At 35.0% G+C, this 19,234-nt stretch overlaps 1 protein-coding gene across 4 annotated transcripts; it reads left to right on the top strand.

Annotated features, from left to right (window-relative positions):
* The first annotated feature begins 2,840 nt into the window (after window positions 1-2,840).
* On the top strand, window positions 2,841-15,950 carry LOC123523111 (lim and transglutaminase domain protein ltd-1-like). 4 transcript variants are annotated; one of them, XM_045300746.2, is made up of 14 exons: window positions 2,841-2,965; window positions 3,788-3,883; window positions 4,329-4,442; window positions 5,581-5,665; window positions 5,978-6,119; window positions 6,482-6,668; window positions 7,196-7,924; window positions 8,845-9,006; window positions 9,418-9,441; window positions 10,818-10,989; window positions 12,452-12,595; window positions 13,234-13,370; window positions 14,103-14,288; window positions 15,107-15,950. In XM_045300746.2, exons 2-14 carry the CDS (start codon window positions 3,836-3,838, stop codon window positions 15,467-15,469), a joined length of 2,493 nt encoding a protein of 830 aa, XP_045156681.2. In that variant the 5' UTR covers window positions 2,841-2,965; window positions 3,788-3,835; the 3' UTR covers window positions 15,470-15,950. The 4 variants fall into 4 exon arrangements, with proteins under 4 accessions (XP_045156681.2, XP_045156680.2, XP_045156682.2 ...); XM_045300745.2 differs by having other exon boundaries at window positions 2,880-2,965; window positions 3,782-3,883; XM_045300747.2 differs by having other exon boundaries at window positions 2,892-2,965; window positions 3,809-3,883.
* The last annotated feature ends 3,284 nt before the right edge of the window (window positions 15,951-19,234 follow it).

The following is a 19,234-nucleotide window of genomic DNA, read 5'->3' as shown; positions in this document are numbered from 1 at the left end:
TTTGTTTTTCTATATTGAATATAGTGGAAAACTTTGTGTGTCCAACTCCCCCGACACTGTTAGCCTGATTTGCTTCAAAGTTTCACAGATGAGCAGGCTTGATGTGGAGATAACCATAAAGGAAGTTGTTTAAATAGTTTTGCTGCAGTTGTGGCCCCTATATAGAGGATGGCACTATTTGTGGCATTCGTGTCCTATGGACACAATTCTTGTGGTTTTATATAGTTTAATTTTTTTTGGTCAAAAGTCAAGGCCAGACCATACTTGGGACTGGAAATAATTCAGTCTCTACCGAGAAGGTGTTTATGTTTTACAAACAAACGGCTTTTATTTTATTTTCATCAAGTTCATAACCAGCTCTATGAAGACTTACATAAACAAGTTATTTACCTTTATTGAGAACGTCAGTTGTTTAAGCTGTTTCATTTCTGGAAAGCTCGGTAATGTTACTGCGGATCAGTACAGAATTTCATATCTTGACTTATTCTCTGCTTGTAAATAACAACTTCTCCAAACAAATCCGAGTTGGAGGACATACGGACTCAGACGTGCTACCTTCAGTAGTATTCGTCCCACTTGAGGTTTCGTGACCATGACCTTATAAGATGTTATAGCTGGAGATTGATTTCAAAACTGAGTTTTATGACCTTGTAGCTGCTCAGTGTGGATGTAGTGATCCAGGGGTAACACTGTCAGACTACGAAACCAGGGGTCGTGTGTTCGACATCCCGCTGTTCCAACTAAATTACTTTCATTGGGATAAGAGTGCAGGGTATGGATGTTTTACACCTGGTACGCTAGAGAACCAGGGAAGCTTCTGGACTGGTATTCACCAACGTTTTCTAGCTCATCTGATTTTTTTGGGAAAAATGATGAGTTGTTGTCATCACTTGATCGGCGTTGGCGTTGGCGTTGCCTGGTTAAGTTTTGTGTTTAGGTCAGTTTTTCTACTAAACCTGCAACACTTGTTCACCATTAACAGCTGACTCTGTACAGCAATAAACGTAACTCCATCCTGCGTTTTTATAAGAATTATGGCCCCTTTTGGACTTTGAAAATATCAGATTTCTTGGTTTTGCGTTTAGGTCAACTTTTCGCCTTAACTGTCAAAGCTTGGGGCAGTTATTTGCCATTAAACGCTGACTCTGCACAGCAAGTACTGTAACTCTACATTGCTTTTTGCAAGAATTATGGCCCCTTTTGGAATTAGAAAATCAGATTTCTTGTTTAAGTTATGTTTTTAGGTTAGCTTTTCTCCTAAACTATCTAAGCTATTGCTTTAAACTTGCAACACTTTTTCACCATCAAAAGCTGAATCTGTACAGCAAGAAACGTAACTCCATACTGCGTTTTGCAAGAATTGTGACTCCTATTGGAGTTAGAAAATATTATATAGAGACAAAAAATCAGATGAGCGTCTGCATCCGCAAGGCGGTGCTCTTGTTGAAATTAAGGACTAAACCTCTAAAAATCAAATTGTCGTAACTCCTTTTTAATACATCTATAACGCTGAATCTTTGCGTAGCTATTTACTGTTGTATATGCCACATTCGTACTAAGTTTTATCAAAATCCATACACGATTAAAACATTACTGGGTCATGGAATCGGAGCGTTTTCTGTATTTTGCAAGAACATTCCGCAAAAATTACTTACAGCCTTCTGGTGGAGTCGCCCATGTGGGTTTCCGCGGGCGACTATAAATAAGTCTAAACACAAACAAGACCTACTCTAAATTGTCACTGACTTTATATTAGCAAATACTTTTGAAAAAAGGAGGAGAACAGGTTATTTTGTTTTATGGAATTTTTACTGAAACCTTCAAGCCATTTGGCGACCTCGGTGCTTTTAAATACTGACAGTATTTATCAAGCTACAGTAAAGCAAAAAACGTACGTTTTTTTCAATCATTATTAAAATCGTATCTGCCACTTACGACCAGGTCATAAGTGGCAGATACAAACAATGTCATCACTGATTTTTTTCTCAAACTAATCAAAAATGGGTCGTAAGTGGTAGATACAACCTTTCATTATTAATGAGGTTCTGCTTCCGAAAATGTATAGGTCGTAATATGTCGTAATAGGTCGTAAGTAACATGTACGACCTTATAATTTCTGCGGCGTCGATATATACAAGAGGTGAATGTAATATAGTGGTTTCCTGAGTAATTTGATTAGTGCATTTTCAAATATTTATGAGGCACAATATTTAACTTTTAGCCTGCTGGCGGCAAGTAATTCTGCCTTTCAAGTTTGCTATCAATACAGACCAAGATCAGCATCAGTCAGTAAAATTTCAGGGAACACTCCTTCGAATAATAGAATGATAGAGCAGTCCATTTTAGAAAATTAGCAGGGTAAAGGTTAAAGGCTCATAATGCCTTTGTTTAAAATGTGGCTGCCATATTTTCCGATATGAACATAAAATATATTAATTTCTTTTTAAAACCTATTTCCAGTAATTGTCTTCACTAATACTTGTCAAAGACTTGAACATAGTAGGAAGTTTTATTGAATCTATTGTTTTTTATTACCTCCCTTGATGGCTCTAACTGTAAAAGTTCATGTGCAGTAATAAAAGTAGCGCTTTTCTAACCATGTTAGTATGCACACCATCTATTTTGACAGCTGTTTCATCTGTTTTTAGAATTAAATTTAAAGTCTTATGGAACTTTAAGGATGTTAACACTTTCATAATCACACAGTTCACTACATATATCCAGTGTAGAATATAAATGAAATTATACAGCTTTTTAACCGTAATGTCCACCAAGTTCATTTTTGTATAAAACATTCCATTCAGAACAATGACAAAGAAATTTGAGAAATTCAATACCCTAGATATATAAATGTGTTTGTTTATGCTAAACATATCGTTTTTGTTTTTGGTTATTGAAAAATACCAATAATGAAAATGATTTATTTATGATAATGTGTTAATGGAAGGAGTATTACTATAATCGGGTAAGTGAAATAGTTGATTTTTGTATTCTATCAAAATATATATGGTAAGTAAGTCGTATATATGAGTTAGTAAGTCGAGCGTAAAAGTAAGTATGTCGTATATAGGATTTAGTAAGTCGTACTTATGACTTATTACAAATCTCTGACGCTTCCATACTTTGTATAAAATGTTGCCAAACTATTTAATTGTTCGACTCTTTAATAGGCTTTGAAAGCGAACAGCATGGATCCTGACCAGGCTTTCCATCTGATCGCAGTCTCTCCCCCTCCCTCTCTCTCCATCCCTCCCTCCCCTGGCGATAAGGTTGGCACTCCGTAACTTTTTTATAAAGTTACGCTACATTTTCTTACACAAATCCCGTAGATGTATGTAAAAAGTTAAAATAACCTTTCATTAAACTGTTTCTTTTCAAAACATCTTATTTTCAATAATATCTATCACTTCGATCGATTAAGTTTTCGCCTGAGTAGATTAATGGATTTATAAAAGGCACGACATGAGAAAGTCAATCAAATTCAAAGCTTCATTCGGAAGAAGTTCAATGTCTGTATGAAAAAGGCAGATTAATGAAGAAACTATCCGCCTTTCATTGCATCTTAACGTGTAACTAGGGATTAGTAATTTTCTTTAAAACACATCCATTAGTGATAAGCCCGTACTTTTCGAATAACACAGATTTTGAGTTAAAGGTGTGAATTCCGCACCGGCTTGGAACATTTTGGAAAAGGGTATCGCGGAATTATATATCGGAGTAAATAAATTGACAAAATGTTTTTATGATAATTTGTCACGAGATGTATTAACTGTTATTTAAGTTTTAGATATGAAATATTACATTAAAGAAGTACTGGCTGCGGACTGTTAGAAGAATGGGTTGCGTCAATTCAAGGACAGCTCCGATAGAAGATGTTGATTACGTAAGCGATTGTCTTATCATGTTTTTCGTTTTTTTGCGTACTCATTATTTCCACTAGTATAATTGGCCCAATATAGGCGCTCTCCTGTTCTCAATATAAAATGAAGTCCGACAAAACTATTGTAATCTATAACCTGTCTTTTGTCGATTCATGAGAAAAAATGGGATTGGGGATCGAGGGTGATGTCTGTATAAAGATATATGTATATTGTACTCTCAAAAAAGATGCGGCACAGTTTTTTCCACGCTAATCATAAATGTAATTATTATTAATCCAGATTTATATTCATAATGTCTCTGGTTGTGCGTTTGTAAATCAAAAATTTAATTAATAAAAAGAAATGATCAAAAAATAAAGACGGTAATATCAAGTTCTTTTCTTTTCCCCTTTTTTCTTTTTTTTTTGCACGTTAACTTTCGTGATATTTGATTTCAATATATTTCAGAAAAATGTTGAGGATACCAATCCGGATTATCCGCCAGCATATATCCCGGACAGCACAAAGGCAGAAATCTACGATAAGGATGTTAACAGAGATATACAACAGAAGATTGCTGCGGTATGTATAGTTCAATGTTTGAGCCGCGCCATGAGAAAACAAACATAGTGGCTTTGCGACCAGCATGGATCCAGACCAGCCTGCGCATCCGCGCAGTCTGGTCAGGATCCATGCTGTTCGCTAACGGTTTCTCTAATTGCAATATAGGCCAATTCAGTTCCAAAAGAAAGTGTGCACTTTTTTAAGTTTAAATATTTCAAAAAATTCCCCGACGTTTTTGTTTCATTTTTTCATACACTAACTCTCAGGTATAACTCAAAATCTAAAATGCACACCAATTTGTTTACGCACTGATTTAAATTTTGGTACCAAACATTATAAGTTTTCATGAAAATAACCGAGAAAAAATAACAGAAAACTAAGTGCACACTTTCTTTTGGAACTGAGTGTAGGCTTTGAAAGCGGCATGGATCCTGACCAGACTGCGCGGTCGCAAACACTATGTTGGTTTTTTCATTTGTATTCGTTGTTGTTTTATAAGTGGTGTTCCCCAATCAAATGTATTTTCCTTTGAAATTATTATATAAAATTTTGTTGTATGCTATGCTATTCCCGTCCGAAAGCGCAAGCTAGACTAATAGAGACGTTTTTACGGCAGTCATTTTGGAACATAACTATTACACCCCTATTGTGAGTCATTTAATTTCCGTTGGTATTATGTATAAAACACACTGCATAAATTTGGTATTATTTTTTTCCTCGAAAAATGTTTGCGATTTCGTACTTTTACGGCAGTCCTTTTGGAACAGAACTATTACACCCCCATTGTGAGACATTTTATTTTCTGTTGGTATTATGTATAAAACACACTGCACAAATTTGATATTATTTTTTCCCTCGAAATATGGACAGCAACCTTAGCAGTTAGCGAGAAAAGAAGTTATGTATTAATATGAGCCGCGCCATAAGAAAACCAACATAATGGCTTTGCGACCAGCATGGATCCAGGTCAGGATCCATGCTGTTCGCTAACAGTATCTCTAATTCCAATAGGCTTTGAAAGCGAACAGCATGGATCCTGACCAGACTGCGCGGATGCGCAGGCTGGTCTGGATCCATGCTGGTCGCAAAGCCACTATGTTGGTTTTCTCATGGCGCGGCTCATATATTTATTTCTTTATTTATCTTTTTAATGTAGATGCCAAAAGGGACTGATGGAACTTATACCTCGCTGTTGAAATATCTGTCCACGGGACTGACGAAAGAAACACACCATGTCACCGGTAAGCTAGCTTTAACCGATTGATACTCAAGTCTGTAAACTTTCTTACTGTTTTTGCAAGAACAAATTATATTTCAATACATCATTGCACAGGCCCTAGGTAGTTGTTTGATTTTCCTCCGACTTTTGAAAAGAAATGCTAATAATTCATTGGAAACTCCCTACAATAAAACAATTGTAAATAGCCTGGTACAGTCGGAAAGAAAATATATGCTTTTAAGGTGTTTGCTCTTTAGAGAATCTGGTAAAAGAGGTAATACTGGACGTAAACGAGCCGGAAGATGCACTTGGCTTATTTTTGCTTACTTTTCAGCAATTTATCTCTGGATGAAGGATCAAGGTTATGACAGCGCCTCGCTTGATATGGTCAAAGATGGAGATACCCCAAGAGAGTATATGAAGATGATTAAAGACGACAGGGGTGATCTCACAACTTTCTTTACAATCTTGTGCAGGTATTGAAGTTCTTTTCTTTTCTTTTTTAAAGATAATTTATATTATTTCTTTGTTTCAAAGTTGGATTATATATTTCAAGTTTAACTGACCACATGACTGAATTGTTTGAATTATAGATTCAAGTTTTTTTTCAAGATTATCTTTTTTTTTAACATTCCATTACCTGTCCGGTTAGCTGAGTGGAGCACATGGTTATAGGTTGCAAATTCCTTTCCACGGCAAAGCAATGTTCTGCATGGCAACAAGTCCAAAAACCACTTCTTGTTCAAGTGGAGTTGTCAGTTACTTACAGAGAAAAAATGCGTTCTTGTATGGAATATATAAATATCACAAGTTAAATAACTATTTGGTTTGTTTCAAGGCGTTCTGGTATTCCATGCAACATAATCTCCGGACTTGGCAAGAACGAGACATACTTCATTGGAGCGCCCGAGAATTCCATGCAGACCAAATGGGCTGCCGTGTTTGCTGATGAAGAGTGGCATCTGATTCATATAGAGTGGTCTATGCAGAGAGGGGCGGGCAGCTCAGATGATGTCGAAACAGAGGTATTTAAAACTAAAAATGTAGGCCTTAGGATGGAAAACATGTAAAAAGTATAAAATGTAAATAAATTGATTTTACGCCAGTCAGCTGTGATGAACTGTATACGACTGAGATAGCGTAAGAGTAGGCTTCAGTGTAAGATCTTGCGTTTACCCATATAGTTTCTGTTGCACACGAATAAAACAGTTGAAAACTCTGTATTACCCTTTAGGCATATGAATAGGTTATAATATATAACCATCATTTGGTAGCTAGTGTAGACCATTGCGGAGAAAATGTCATATGAATTCGAAATTTCCTAGACAAATCTAAGATACAAAACAACACACACACACATTCAAAACAAGGTGATATATGGAACTATAGACCGGCATCGCCGTCTACTGATATAAATATGAAACAGGATAATTTCCACCAAACTAGTAAGTGTCAAAATGTTGAATTAGCTAATAACCTTAAATAAAAAATATATGTTTGAATTGAAAATATGTCAATACATATAATCATAATTGAGTTTTCATATTTTCAGGCTTCCGATTTTTTCTTCCTTACGGACCCGGATGTATTCTCAACCTTTTGCCATCCAGAAGACTTCAACTGGCAGCTGCTTGACCAACCAATTTCCAAGAAAGAATTTCTCAGTTTCCCATATTACAATCCACATTTCTTTCTCATGCATAGTTCTGTTCTGGCGCCAAAATCGGGAACAGCCAGAGCGATGAATGGAAAACTTGATATAGAAATTGCATTTCCCAAAAGACAAATTGACAATATTGAAGTTAATTCTTTTGCATACTTCATTGGTGAATCAAATGAAATTGAAAACAGGAACACTAAGGTAGACATTTTAGATAAATATGTGTTCGTGAACAGAAAGCCTTCAAAGTTTATTTTCGAGGTTACTCTTCCAAAGGCTGGTAGATACCTCTTCGATATTTATGGAGGTTATCGAGATAAAATGGTGGAGAAAGCAAAAACTCCAGGAAAAGGACTTCAACGCTTGTGTCAATTTAGAATTATTTCTGATAAACATTTTGAAGAAGGTGAAGTAGAGGCGCTGCCGGACAGTCAAGAAAATGGTTGGGGACCAGGCCCACACTGCCGCAGTCTAGGTCTTGTACCTCTGACTCATTTTGAAAGCTGTATTTACATTAAACCTGGAGAATACAGAGACCTATGGTTCAGAATGGAACGAGATTTAGATGTTACTTGCCAACTTACGCACAATTATCTGCCAGTTTATGAGCTTGTAGAACAAGTAAGTTACATTTTTGTCAAAGGAAGAAATGTATACATTTCTAAATGTCATGAACCAATACACACTTACTAAATGGTTTGGCGGTCAGTAATATACAACTATATCTATTTACCTTTCAAGTGGTTAAAATAGTTAAATAATTCAGCCAGTGAAAATGACTATTGACCCCCATCAGGAAAATATTGACCGACACTAAGGTTCATAGTTGTATACTATTTTCCCAAGGCCCGATTTTTCATTTCCTGAAATTAAGAATAAAAAAAGTTTCAAAGTTTTTTTTTTCAGTTTATAGTCTCATCAATAAGCACAGTCTATTGACTCACTACTTTTACAAAGGGCCATTACATTCTTGAAAAAAAAAGAAAAAAGAAACTGAAATCATCAATTTTGCCAAATCGTATAAAGTTGGTGTTCTATGTGCATAACTGTTTTATTTTCTAATTTAATGCTACAATTCACATCAACCCCTTCGTACAGACTTTATGTTTGGCGACGATACCTCCTTAAATTGTCTTTGACCGCAGTTTGAACGTTTCCCTTTCCTTTCATATAAAAGGTTCGAGCAACTGCGCGGATGCGCAGGCTGGTCTGGATCCATGCTGGTCGCAAAGCCACTATGTTGGTTTTCTCATGGCGCGGCTCATTTGTTTTTTATACATTTGGTATCTCGAACTCGCTTGTGTCGAAGAAATGTTCAGTCCTGTCCCGAAGACATGAATCACGTGTACAAAGTACATGTGTCAATTCTAAGTCGAATATCTGTTATATCAAAGTACAACGCGCAATCCAGATAATGAATATTTCAAAAGTAAAGATAAATACGTTAAATGTTTACGCTTAAGAGATTCTGCAGCCGAATGCCGAAACTCTTTCTCTACATTGATATTTAAATGGTAACATAATATACATTTTTGTACAAGGTGGAATGTGCAACAGGCGATAATGAGGTTCAAGTGCGAGTTCATGTTCCGGAGGAGGGTCAGTATGCTTTAAAGATCTACTGTAGGGAAGCCGGCTCCAAGGTGTTTCATGAGGCGTGTGTCTATCTTATCAGGCAAAGAGAAAAATCTCGTTTACCAGAGGTATTTCTCATTCATTCGTTCGTTCGTTCGTTCATTTATTAATTCAGTCTCGAATGTTCTTCTTTCAGTCATTTACAAACGTTCTTTGATTAAATGATTGATTGATTGATAATTTGATTGATTGATTTCACTTTTTTCAACGACACTTGGTGGAAACAACATTTCCTTAGTATATCTGAAGGAACTGGAGAACTTATCTCACATAACAGTCTCTCTCAAACGACATCTTAGCACTTTTATCGATGTCGGTTGAGACTGGTTTTACTTAATTGGAAATGGTAAAAGAGATTTATACTTTCTAGTTGTTTGAACAATTTCAAACGGTAGGACTTTTGTACTAATAGAATATTTTAAGATCGTTATGTTTTATTTACATATACTAGTACTACAAAAATTAATTTAAATTCTCAGAATTTTGAAAAAGGAGTACGAAATGTAAGAACATTCACATAAGCACACGTGTTTGAGTTGGGGCTGGTTTTATCACAATAATTATTGAAAGTAATTGCAAAAGTCTTTGCCACTCCTGCAACAGGTAAAGAAAAGCAAAATGTTACCACAGATCACATGTTAGTGCTTTAATTTTCTTAAATAACGTAGTTTTAGGTAAAACCGGTTGTTAACCTTCAGCTTGCAAGATTTCCAAAATGGACTTTGTCCATCATTCAATTTGGGCAGTTTCATTAATTGTTCGAATAGGTGTTCGCTGAAAATTTACTGATTGAATAGCGAACAGTGCAGATCTTGGTCTGCACTGGTCGCAAAGGCATAATCACTTGCCACCAGCAGGCTAAAGGTTAATAAGATTGGTTTTAGCTCAAGTTAACAATGATTTTGACAGTTTTGTGACTTTGTTTGAAAAATCTGTTTAATCTAAGACGAAAAAAAAAAATCTTCCACAGGGTGGCAAAGAATTTTGCGAAGTAAGCACGGAGGCATCTATAGATTGTATCAGGTTGATCAAGTTTGGTGTAAAATAGAAAAATTTTGACTATTTTATAGTGACTGTGAAATAAAAATGTGATCGCCTCGGTCTTAAAGTTTCACATTTTACGGAGGATACGGACAAACCCGATCTTTCGAAAGCATTGCAAGCTATATATAAACATAGATAGAAATATATGTCTGTCTGACATGAACATTCTTTCTGTGATGGTGGTCGACTTTCCAGAAACACAAGGCCTGGGTGTATGGACTAAAATTGTTTGACAACTTATATTTGGAATTATTTCGAATTCAACACAACATACATTTTTTTTGAAGCAATAAATTCATGTAAGCATTAATGATATCTTCTTAAATCGAATACCATGTTTGTTTGCATGGGTTTTGCACGAGTTTGGCGTGTGGTTTTATATTTCAGCGTAATAAACTGCGTATGCAGATTACATCAACATGTATGCTGGTTAAAGAAACTTGTAATACTATTTTTTTTAAGTTTGAGAATTATCTAAATTGCAGTTAAATGTTATACATTTTGTGTTATTAAAATATGTTGTTGTTGTTGATGATAGTTAATATGTTTGTTAATTTGGGTTTCTTGTTATTTATATACCCACTGGTTTCAATATAAGTAACTTGCTAAGTTTGACACAAATATAATATGAATACAGAAATAGGAAACTTACTAAGTTTGAAATAAATAAGATATGAAATACTCATATTTTGTATATGTGTTAAAACGCTTCCTTTATTTAGAATTATTAAATGACTCGGGTAATAGCAAACAGTGCTCCTTTCAGTTATAAAATGAATAATCTTTTATACATTATATACATGTAATACAACTATCTTACACACTTTTTTTACAGAAACATCGAGATAAAATGCTCCGAAATCGTCTCGAGCACAATATAAAAAATCACACATCGGAGAGAGCTCTACAGGATGCCATTGAAGTGTTCAGATGTTACACAGTTCCCGATCATGGTGAAATAAAACAAGGGGAGGAGAAACTGAAACAGTACTGGGAAGTAAAGAAAGGTATTATTTAGATATAGATATAACATTGTTACCGGTCATGGTGAAATAAAACAAGGGAAGTGAGTGAGTTGGGTTTTACGGCGAATCGAACAAGGGAAAGAGAAACTGAAAAAGTACTAGGAAGTAAAGAAAGGTATGCTATAAATATTACACTGTTCATGACTATGGTGAAATAAAACAAGGACAAAACTGACACAGTACTGGGAAATAAAGAAAGGTATGGTTTCAATATTACATCCTTCCAGACCATGGTGAAACAAAATGTGGAGAGGAGAGACTGAATTAGTACTGAGAAATAGTTGAAGTTATGGTAAATATGCACTCTTTCCGACTATGGTGAAATACAACAAGGGAATGAGAAACTGAAACAGTACAGGGAAATATAGAAAGGTGTGGTCCAAATATTACACTGTTCCCAACATGGGAGAAGAGAAACTGAAACAGTACTGGGAAATAAAGAAAGGCGTGGTCCAGATATTACACTGTTCCCAACATGGGAGAAGAGAAACTGAAACAGTACTGGGAAATAAAGAAAGGCGTGGTCCAGATATTACACTGTTCCCAACATGGGAGAAGAGAAACTGAAACAGTACTGGGAAATAAAGAAAGGCATGGTCCAGATATTACACTGTTCCCAACATGGGAGAAGAGAAAGTGAAACAGTACTGGGAAATAAAGAAAGGCGTGGTCCAGATATTACACTGTTCCCAACATGGTGATATAAAACAGGAAGAAGAGAAACTGAAACAGTTCTGGGAAATATAGAAAGGTATGGTTTAAATGTTACATCTTTCCTGACCGGTCTGCAATGGAAAAAAAAGAAGAGGAGAAAATGAAACAGTACTTGGAAATAAAGAAAGGTATAGATTAAATATTACACTGTTCTCGACGGTGGTGAAATAAAACAAGAAGAGGAGAAACCAAAACAGTAAAGGGAAATAAAGAAAGGTAAGATTTACATGTTGCACTGTTCCTGGCCATGATGAAATGAAAAAGGAGAGCTATGGCGAAATACAAGGAGAGGAGAAACTGAAGCAGTACTGTGAAATAAGGAATAATATGGATGATAAAAAAGTTACTGTTTCCGATCATGGTAAAGTAATACTAAAAGAGGTGAAACAGAGACAATACTGGGAAATGAAGAAAATGATTTAAATATTTCTGACAATTCTGTAGTAATTTGGCATGACCAATACCACATTTCGATTGCTTCATCTGAACCACAACACCAAGTTACTAGCATTGTCATTTACATCTGGGCTCAGAGTTTCATTTCTGTAGTAACACGTGTATAACAGGAAAAGATTAGGGTATATATTCTTTTAATTTCTCAAAAATATGAGCAAACAAAGAAAGAGCAGGGTACTTATTAATATACAACCTATGCTGATTTTGTATGTATGTGCCCGTATTAATCCACGTAACGAACAAAATATTTATTTTTCTTTTCATGTTAATAAAGAGCTAAGATCTGCCATAAAAGGGCGAAATATCAATGTTGTTAACAAATGGTTAGCCAGGGCGAAGAAGTCTAAATATCATCAAGATTTGCAAGAGGACATCACGGAGGCGGAGCGCTTGCAAGACAATTTGACAAAAATGAAAGGTAAATATTTATAAAATATATTTTACAATTAGTCAAACTTAATTGGAATTGCTCAAATTTATAAATGTTTATTAGATCATTCTTTGGAAGCATATGACGCAAAATGATAACAGTCTCTGCTAAGGTAGTTGGCCCGGAATCTTCTCCGCAAGTAATTTCGGCATGCTTCGGTTGTTACGGAAACCATTAATTGTATGAGCTACTTTTACGACCGAAGAATTCCGAAATACGAAATCGCACGGACTTTGTCGACAGAGATTATGGGTTCACTACCGTTTTAGAGGAAATGGATACAAAAATACTGTTTGCATCACTTCTGTGTCTGACATTGTTGAATAAAATGTTCAGCTACCATTCATCAATTTATTATCAACATAAAGTGTTGTACATTGCGTGCCTATTTGTATATGGTATTTTATAGTTATGTCACCGATTGACCGATATAAAACAGAACTATTTTTGTTACCATTAACGATATTAAACAGTTTTTTTGGCATTATAAACCTTTTTAAATAATATGCGTTTGAAGGCCTTCGCCTAGATCCTTTCCTGATATTATATGAACGAAACAACAGAATATCAGCAGTAAATGGAGAAAAAATCACCATGACGAAATAATTTTGTTTCTGCTTACATAGGTCACATGCACCCGATGGCAAAGATGGATCCCCACACAATAATAGAAATAAGGAATTACAAACGACCACCTAAAATTGTACACGATGTAATGTCATCAACATACCTTCTACTTGGCGAACAAAGGGACGATCTACAGGTCAGAGTATAGGGATGATCTGTTTTCAAAAGTTACTAGACAAAGTAGATTTTCTCGAGCTGTAAATCAAATGTTTAAGAATACAGAAATGAAAAAAAAAAACAAAAAAAAAACAAACAAAAAAAAATCCAAAAAAAAAAAAGCCCTGTACAACTCACATATTCCGTTTTTATTTCCGTAATGACTTGAACACCTTTCGTATAAATTACACTGTATGATTCGAAAAGAGCTGTATTTGATTCAAAGGTTAAACGTTTTGGGTTGTTGTAGACGGTTAGATCTCGTGAAAGCTTAATTCTTTACAATGATTTCGTTAATATGTTTTGCAGCACAAAAAGGGAGACTGATTCTTTACATTTCTAAACGTACCAAATCACCGATCAGCATCTTTTCTAATTCTGATTACACATGATTCCTTATGAAACAAAGAAAATTTAATAATCAAAACGCTTAAAACGGTCTTAATTTGTAACCTAATTGTAATCAGTTAATGCTTGACTCAAAGTACATTTTTTTCCCGTAACTATTGTTAGGATGGGACATCCGCTTCGGTATATTTCAATTAGATTGTATTTAAATAATCATTACCTAACTTCGTCAGTATTTAAGTTTTACATATAGGGTCTACAGAACTCGTGTCTTGTTTTCTTAAATACTTTTTTTCCGTGCATGACAATAACAAATACAATTTTTCCACCTCATCAGTTTTCTCAAAGCTTTGATTTCTCGCAGGACTGGGAGGAGATCCAGTATTTGATGGGCAAGCAGGGTTCAGAGAGTCTGCAAAAAAGAGTGATTAGTCGACGTCCAGAAGATGTGCATATAGAAATTGCTGAAGAGAGTGATTCTTTGATCCAGCCTTACAGCATAGACAAGTGTAGGACCGTTTCCAATGGCATCTGTACTTTCTACAAATGGGTATTGTTTTATTTTGATGATACACTTTTAATTTGATTATAAACCGCTTCACGGAAGGAAAATTATCAAATCAACTGTTTCACTGACAGGCTGTATTGTATAATTGGATATGATGCCATTCTCAGGTAACATCCATTTACTTCCAAATACTAGCTAGGAGACAGCAATGTAAGAGATAGAGTCACAGAGCGTAGTTAAACTAATAGTGTGTAACATTTCATTTTCATGAACTTAAATCTGTACTTTAGACCCACATTTCATATTTGAAAATATGAACATACCTAAATATAAAATTAACAAATTTATGTGTATTACCAGCAAAATGCGTAGGTTTTATCTCAGTAACCTCGTGTTGGATTGGATTACAACTACACACACCTGTTCAGTATGATTAATTGATTCGATACGCAAGCTTTGCACCTTTACAAAACTACGTAGCAACTTTTTATTCAGTTTTTTATTTGTAATTCTGTTTGCATTTTTACGAAATTATCCATCATTTTCGACTTCTGTATGTATTCATTTAACTTTCTTTAGTGACATGGCTGTTGAATAGTCGAGCGTTGCTGTTCTCCGAAAGCTTTTGTTTTAAAATCATTACAGTTTATCATCGGTCCTACAGATACCTAACTAGTTTCTAAGCCTGATCAAGCCCTTACATGGAGACCATAATCAAATATACTCTTTAAAATTGAAGCCGTTTGCAGCTTCGCAATAGAAATCTATATTAACTTTTGACTTTCTTATATTTCTTAACAAGAAAACCCTTTGTAAAATTTTGCTCAAGACACACACCAAAGATACAATATCTGTTACAGAATAAACATTTCATCAAAGAAGTGAGACAGAGAGATCTGGAAGAGAGACAGAGACTTGAAGCTGAAAGGCAACATTCAGATAATGAAATATTAGATGAAGTCAATGACCTTTCAAGGTCATCACGTCCTAAAAATAGAGAACCAGTTAAATTTGAAGGCAGAGGAGAGCCTTACGAAGTTGAAAAGGAAGAAAATGGTGTAAAGGAAGAAAATGATATAGATAAAAAAGGACATGATACAAAAGGAGAATATGATGAACTAGAGAAGAAACATGAGTTCATAATGAGCCCAACAAGACCTCCAGAGGGAAAACAAAGTTCCCCTGTTTCTTACGCGGGCTGGAAACCAAGCGACATATCCTAACCAAAACTTATGAAGTAACTACAAGGCTTACTGCATAGTTAAACGGACGTCATTTTACGTCTATCATAACAATTTATATAAATTTCTTCGAAGGGGAGAAAAATGTTAACTTACGTTCTAGGATTTTGTTGGTCAACAACTTGCTATTTGTAAATATGTTCCATATACTAGCAGAACAAGTAATGTTTGCATGTTTGACTTAACATAATGAGTTGTTTGCTGTTAAATTTTAAAACATTTTAATTAAAAAAAGGGACAAAGATCACATAGGAATAAAAAAAATCACGTTCTAAGAACGAAGAAGCCTTAAATAGGTGCATGCTTAATGAAATACACGAAATTAAACACAGAAATGTTCGTCGCAAATATTGTAATAATTGTACAAATGTACATAATTATTGCTCTTTTTTCTACTTCTTTAAAACTCTAGCATATCATCCGTCTTGCTATTAATTAAAGTAAAGATCAATTTTACTGAAAACATGGTTGATGCCCACCGCTCCCACCCTCCAGCTTAATGTTTAATTTAGGAGATAGAAAATGGCGACCAAAGCTACTACAGGATTATCAATTTTCCTAGTAAGGCTAACTTTTATTTACACTGTCCCGTGTCTTTGGAACATGGTGGGGGTAAGAGTGAGGTTGGGTGCGCATCATAAACCGGTTTAAGCTCCCCAGTGGTGTTTTTTGCCACTGACCGTTCCAAGGCGGTGCCCCACTGTGTTCCTTTGTTTGTTCGTTTTGTCCTCATGTGTTGGCTTTGTGTGTGTGTATGTGTATGTGTGTACATCTGCGTGCTGTGGGTTTCGTTTTGGGGAGGCTGGTTTTTGGTTTTTATATTGGTTACGTTGCAAATTCCTTGGGTTGATAGTTTAGGTACAATTTGTATTTTTCATCAACTGTTCATTGCCGTCTAATATACACATTGCTGGTATATTCAGATAAAGTAAAACCATTATAAGGAGTTAAACCTAATATATATTGTGATGCGACTTTAGCATCATGTTGCAGACCGCACATTAAAATCTGTCTCAATCCTAAATTTATTTATATATTTCATTTTCTCGTAAATTCTGTCAAAGTTCCATATGTTTAGATGTTTTGATATTATTGACTGAATGTTATAGATATAAATCATATATAAAAATCATCTACAGAGAGACCCGCGGCGACCTTCCTGACTTACACGTAAAACACCCAAGGAAAAACTGCCACGGCCATGAACTGCCTACACTCAACTTTTTTTTATTTAGAACTATAATGGTATAATATAATTAAAACACACAGATTTATTTAAAAAAAAACAAACAAAAAAACTTCGCGATGTCACTTACACCAACGTTAACAATTCTACCAGGTCTTACCGTAAAAAAAAACAAAAAAAAAACACACACACACACACAAAAAAAAAAAACAACGTTTTTCTCCATATTTCAAAATTGCTGCCGTTTTTTTTTTTTATTTTTTAATGTTTTTTTTTTGTAATGATGCCGTAAGATACCGTAAAATCAAGACAGGTTCCCAAGTATTAGTACACACTAGTAGTACATTTGTCAGAATTATTAAGTTAATCAAGCAGTTCAAAACTACGGTGGCATATTTCTGCCACGAGATGGCTAGGTAGCTATTATGATAATCTTGTAAACTTTCCAGGAAGTTGGCACTTTTTTTCTGAAAATATTTCAGCGATAACAATATTTCCTAGATATTGTATTTCTTTCCCGCAATGTTTAGCGCAAAACTGCCACGAGATACATGGTAGCAATACGATAATATTTATATTGTCGCAATAATATTTCCATGGAACTTTGGACTACTGAGAAAATGCATTAATATTTTTAAGCACCGCGATAGCTACCTAGCTATCTCGTGGCAGAAATATGCCACCATACGAAAAAGCTGCAAGACTTTATACATTTCCTTAACCCAAATGCGTGAACTTCCTCAAATTCATATTTCAAAACTACTTTTCCAATGTCTTGTTAGTCTCCTAAATATATGTTTCTGAATTTCATTCTGACTTTTTTGATGTCATGTTTGTCCAATTTACTTCTTTTCTCTTTTCCTTTCTACAACGGTTTTACAATTTTAAGTATAGTGTTACACAATGTTTTGATATAGTGATGATATAAAATCTGATTTTCCATTCCAAAGTTTGACCTGACGTGCAGTTCCAGTCCATATTGGAGAATCCATCTAATTAAGTTGGAGGAAAGTTCAAGATGCAGGTGACATTCAAATTCCAAAAGCTTCCCTGTTTCTTTATCCTGCCAGGTATAAAGCATCTCTAAACGGGTCTCGAGAGCGCGGCTCGAACTCTCGATCCCTGGTTTCGTAGTCCGGTATGCTACCACTGTACCACTGCGACTGCTATACGTTGAAAAGTAGTCGTCTGTTAATACTCTTACTACGAGGACATATAAGCCAACACATTCGTCAAAACATTGATTACAGTATATACATACTGTGTAACAAATTTGGACAACTGTATCACATGTAAACACCCTCGGATGAAGCTAGATTTATTGATTATATTTCTTAAGCTGGCAACCCAAAACACACTAGACAGTTCCAACTAAGACATGTCAGTTTTAATTAGACACTAAATGTTAAGATAAGTTTTATTTTAAGGGCTATAACTGTGGTCTGATTAATAGAATCCCAAATCTGAATAATATCCCTATCGTGTTTCATGACCTTAGATCAAATGCATTTTAAGATATATGCGACACAAACCTAATGCCCTTTTATGCATATTTATGATCAAATCAAAGTTCATAACTCTGGTCTAGCTTAGTGAAATCTTAAACAAAACACCAGGAATACATAACACATCTTGAATAATAGGGGATGAAAATCCCCGAGACGGTAACGTCCGTATATAGTTATTCGTCTTTGTTGTCTGCATATACTTATGGAAGGGAATCTCCGCCAGGAGATGCATGCTGCTAAATGACATTGCTATGTTATTTACTTACATATGCGTTCTGCAACATTGCAACTGCATTTTAGTTTCTTACATTTGCCTTACAAGAAATTCATCTTTAATGCTTCTTAAAGCTAAGAAAACAGTCCTTTCATGAATATCGGTTATTCTTACATGTAATTGACAAGTGCGTTCAACCTTTTTGTTTGCTTACTGCAATATTGAAATGTACTAGTATACTCGTGCTATTACTAACAACTGTATTCTATGTTTTCTTACGCGTATTTGACGTTGTTGCAACTGAATGTAACGAGCTATTAACAACGTTAATTGTGACTTGTGAATATTCGAAATTTTCATAACTTGATTGTTACTGCTTTTTGGAATTAACATTAGTGATGTTTGCAACCACTTGGTTCTTGTTTATATTACAGTTTCCCGGCAAACATAATATACTAAAACACATGGCTTTAATAAATATTTAAACTTGCAGTATAACAAAAATTTAAGCACGGTAGTGCATTACAACATTACAGGGAACCAACAAAAAGCAAAAATTTTAGCGCAAATTAGTATACACAGGAGACCACTCTCGACAGCAAATTCACGTGTTCGGTAGTTTCCGTGGGTTTAAACGGTGAGAGAGTCTAAACTTACCCGTGTATACTTGTGTTGTTTTCGGTGGAAATTACGTCCCTGGACAGCTGAAAATTATGAGTACTTTTTTACTAAAACACCGTTCATGGTTTACTGATTTTACGGAAACTGCCGGAAATTCTGGTTCCCAGCTTTCTACGAATTTCATATTACAAATGTTAAAGTCGCATTTGATTAACTTC

Source organism: Mercenaria mercenaria, chromosome 8 (assembly GCF_021730395.1).
Source record: "Mercenaria mercenaria strain notata chromosome 8, MADL_Memer_1, whole genome shotgun sequence".
In the NCBI taxonomy this organism is placed as follows: Eukaryota; Metazoa; Mollusca; class Bivalvia; order Venerida; family Veneridae; genus Mercenaria; species Mercenaria mercenaria.
The sequence above is the reverse complement of the archived record's forward strand: the minus strand, read 5'-3'. Positions and strand labels throughout refer to the sequence as shown.

Excerpts from the sequence above, each read along its gene's own strand:
- LOC123523111 (XM_045300746.2), top strand. The coding sequence starts at position 3,836 with ATGGGTTGCGTCAATTCAAGGACAGCTCCGATAGAAGATGTTGATTAC. Across the intron at positions 7,925-8,844 it reads TTTATGAGCTTGTAGAACAA|GTGGAATGTGCAACAGGCGA; the intron begins GTAAGTTACATT and ends TTTTTGTACAAG. Across the intron at positions 9,007-9,417 it reads AAAAATCTCGTTTACCAGAG|AATTTTGAAAAAGGAGTACG; the intron begins GTATTTCTCATT and ends TTAAATTCTCAG.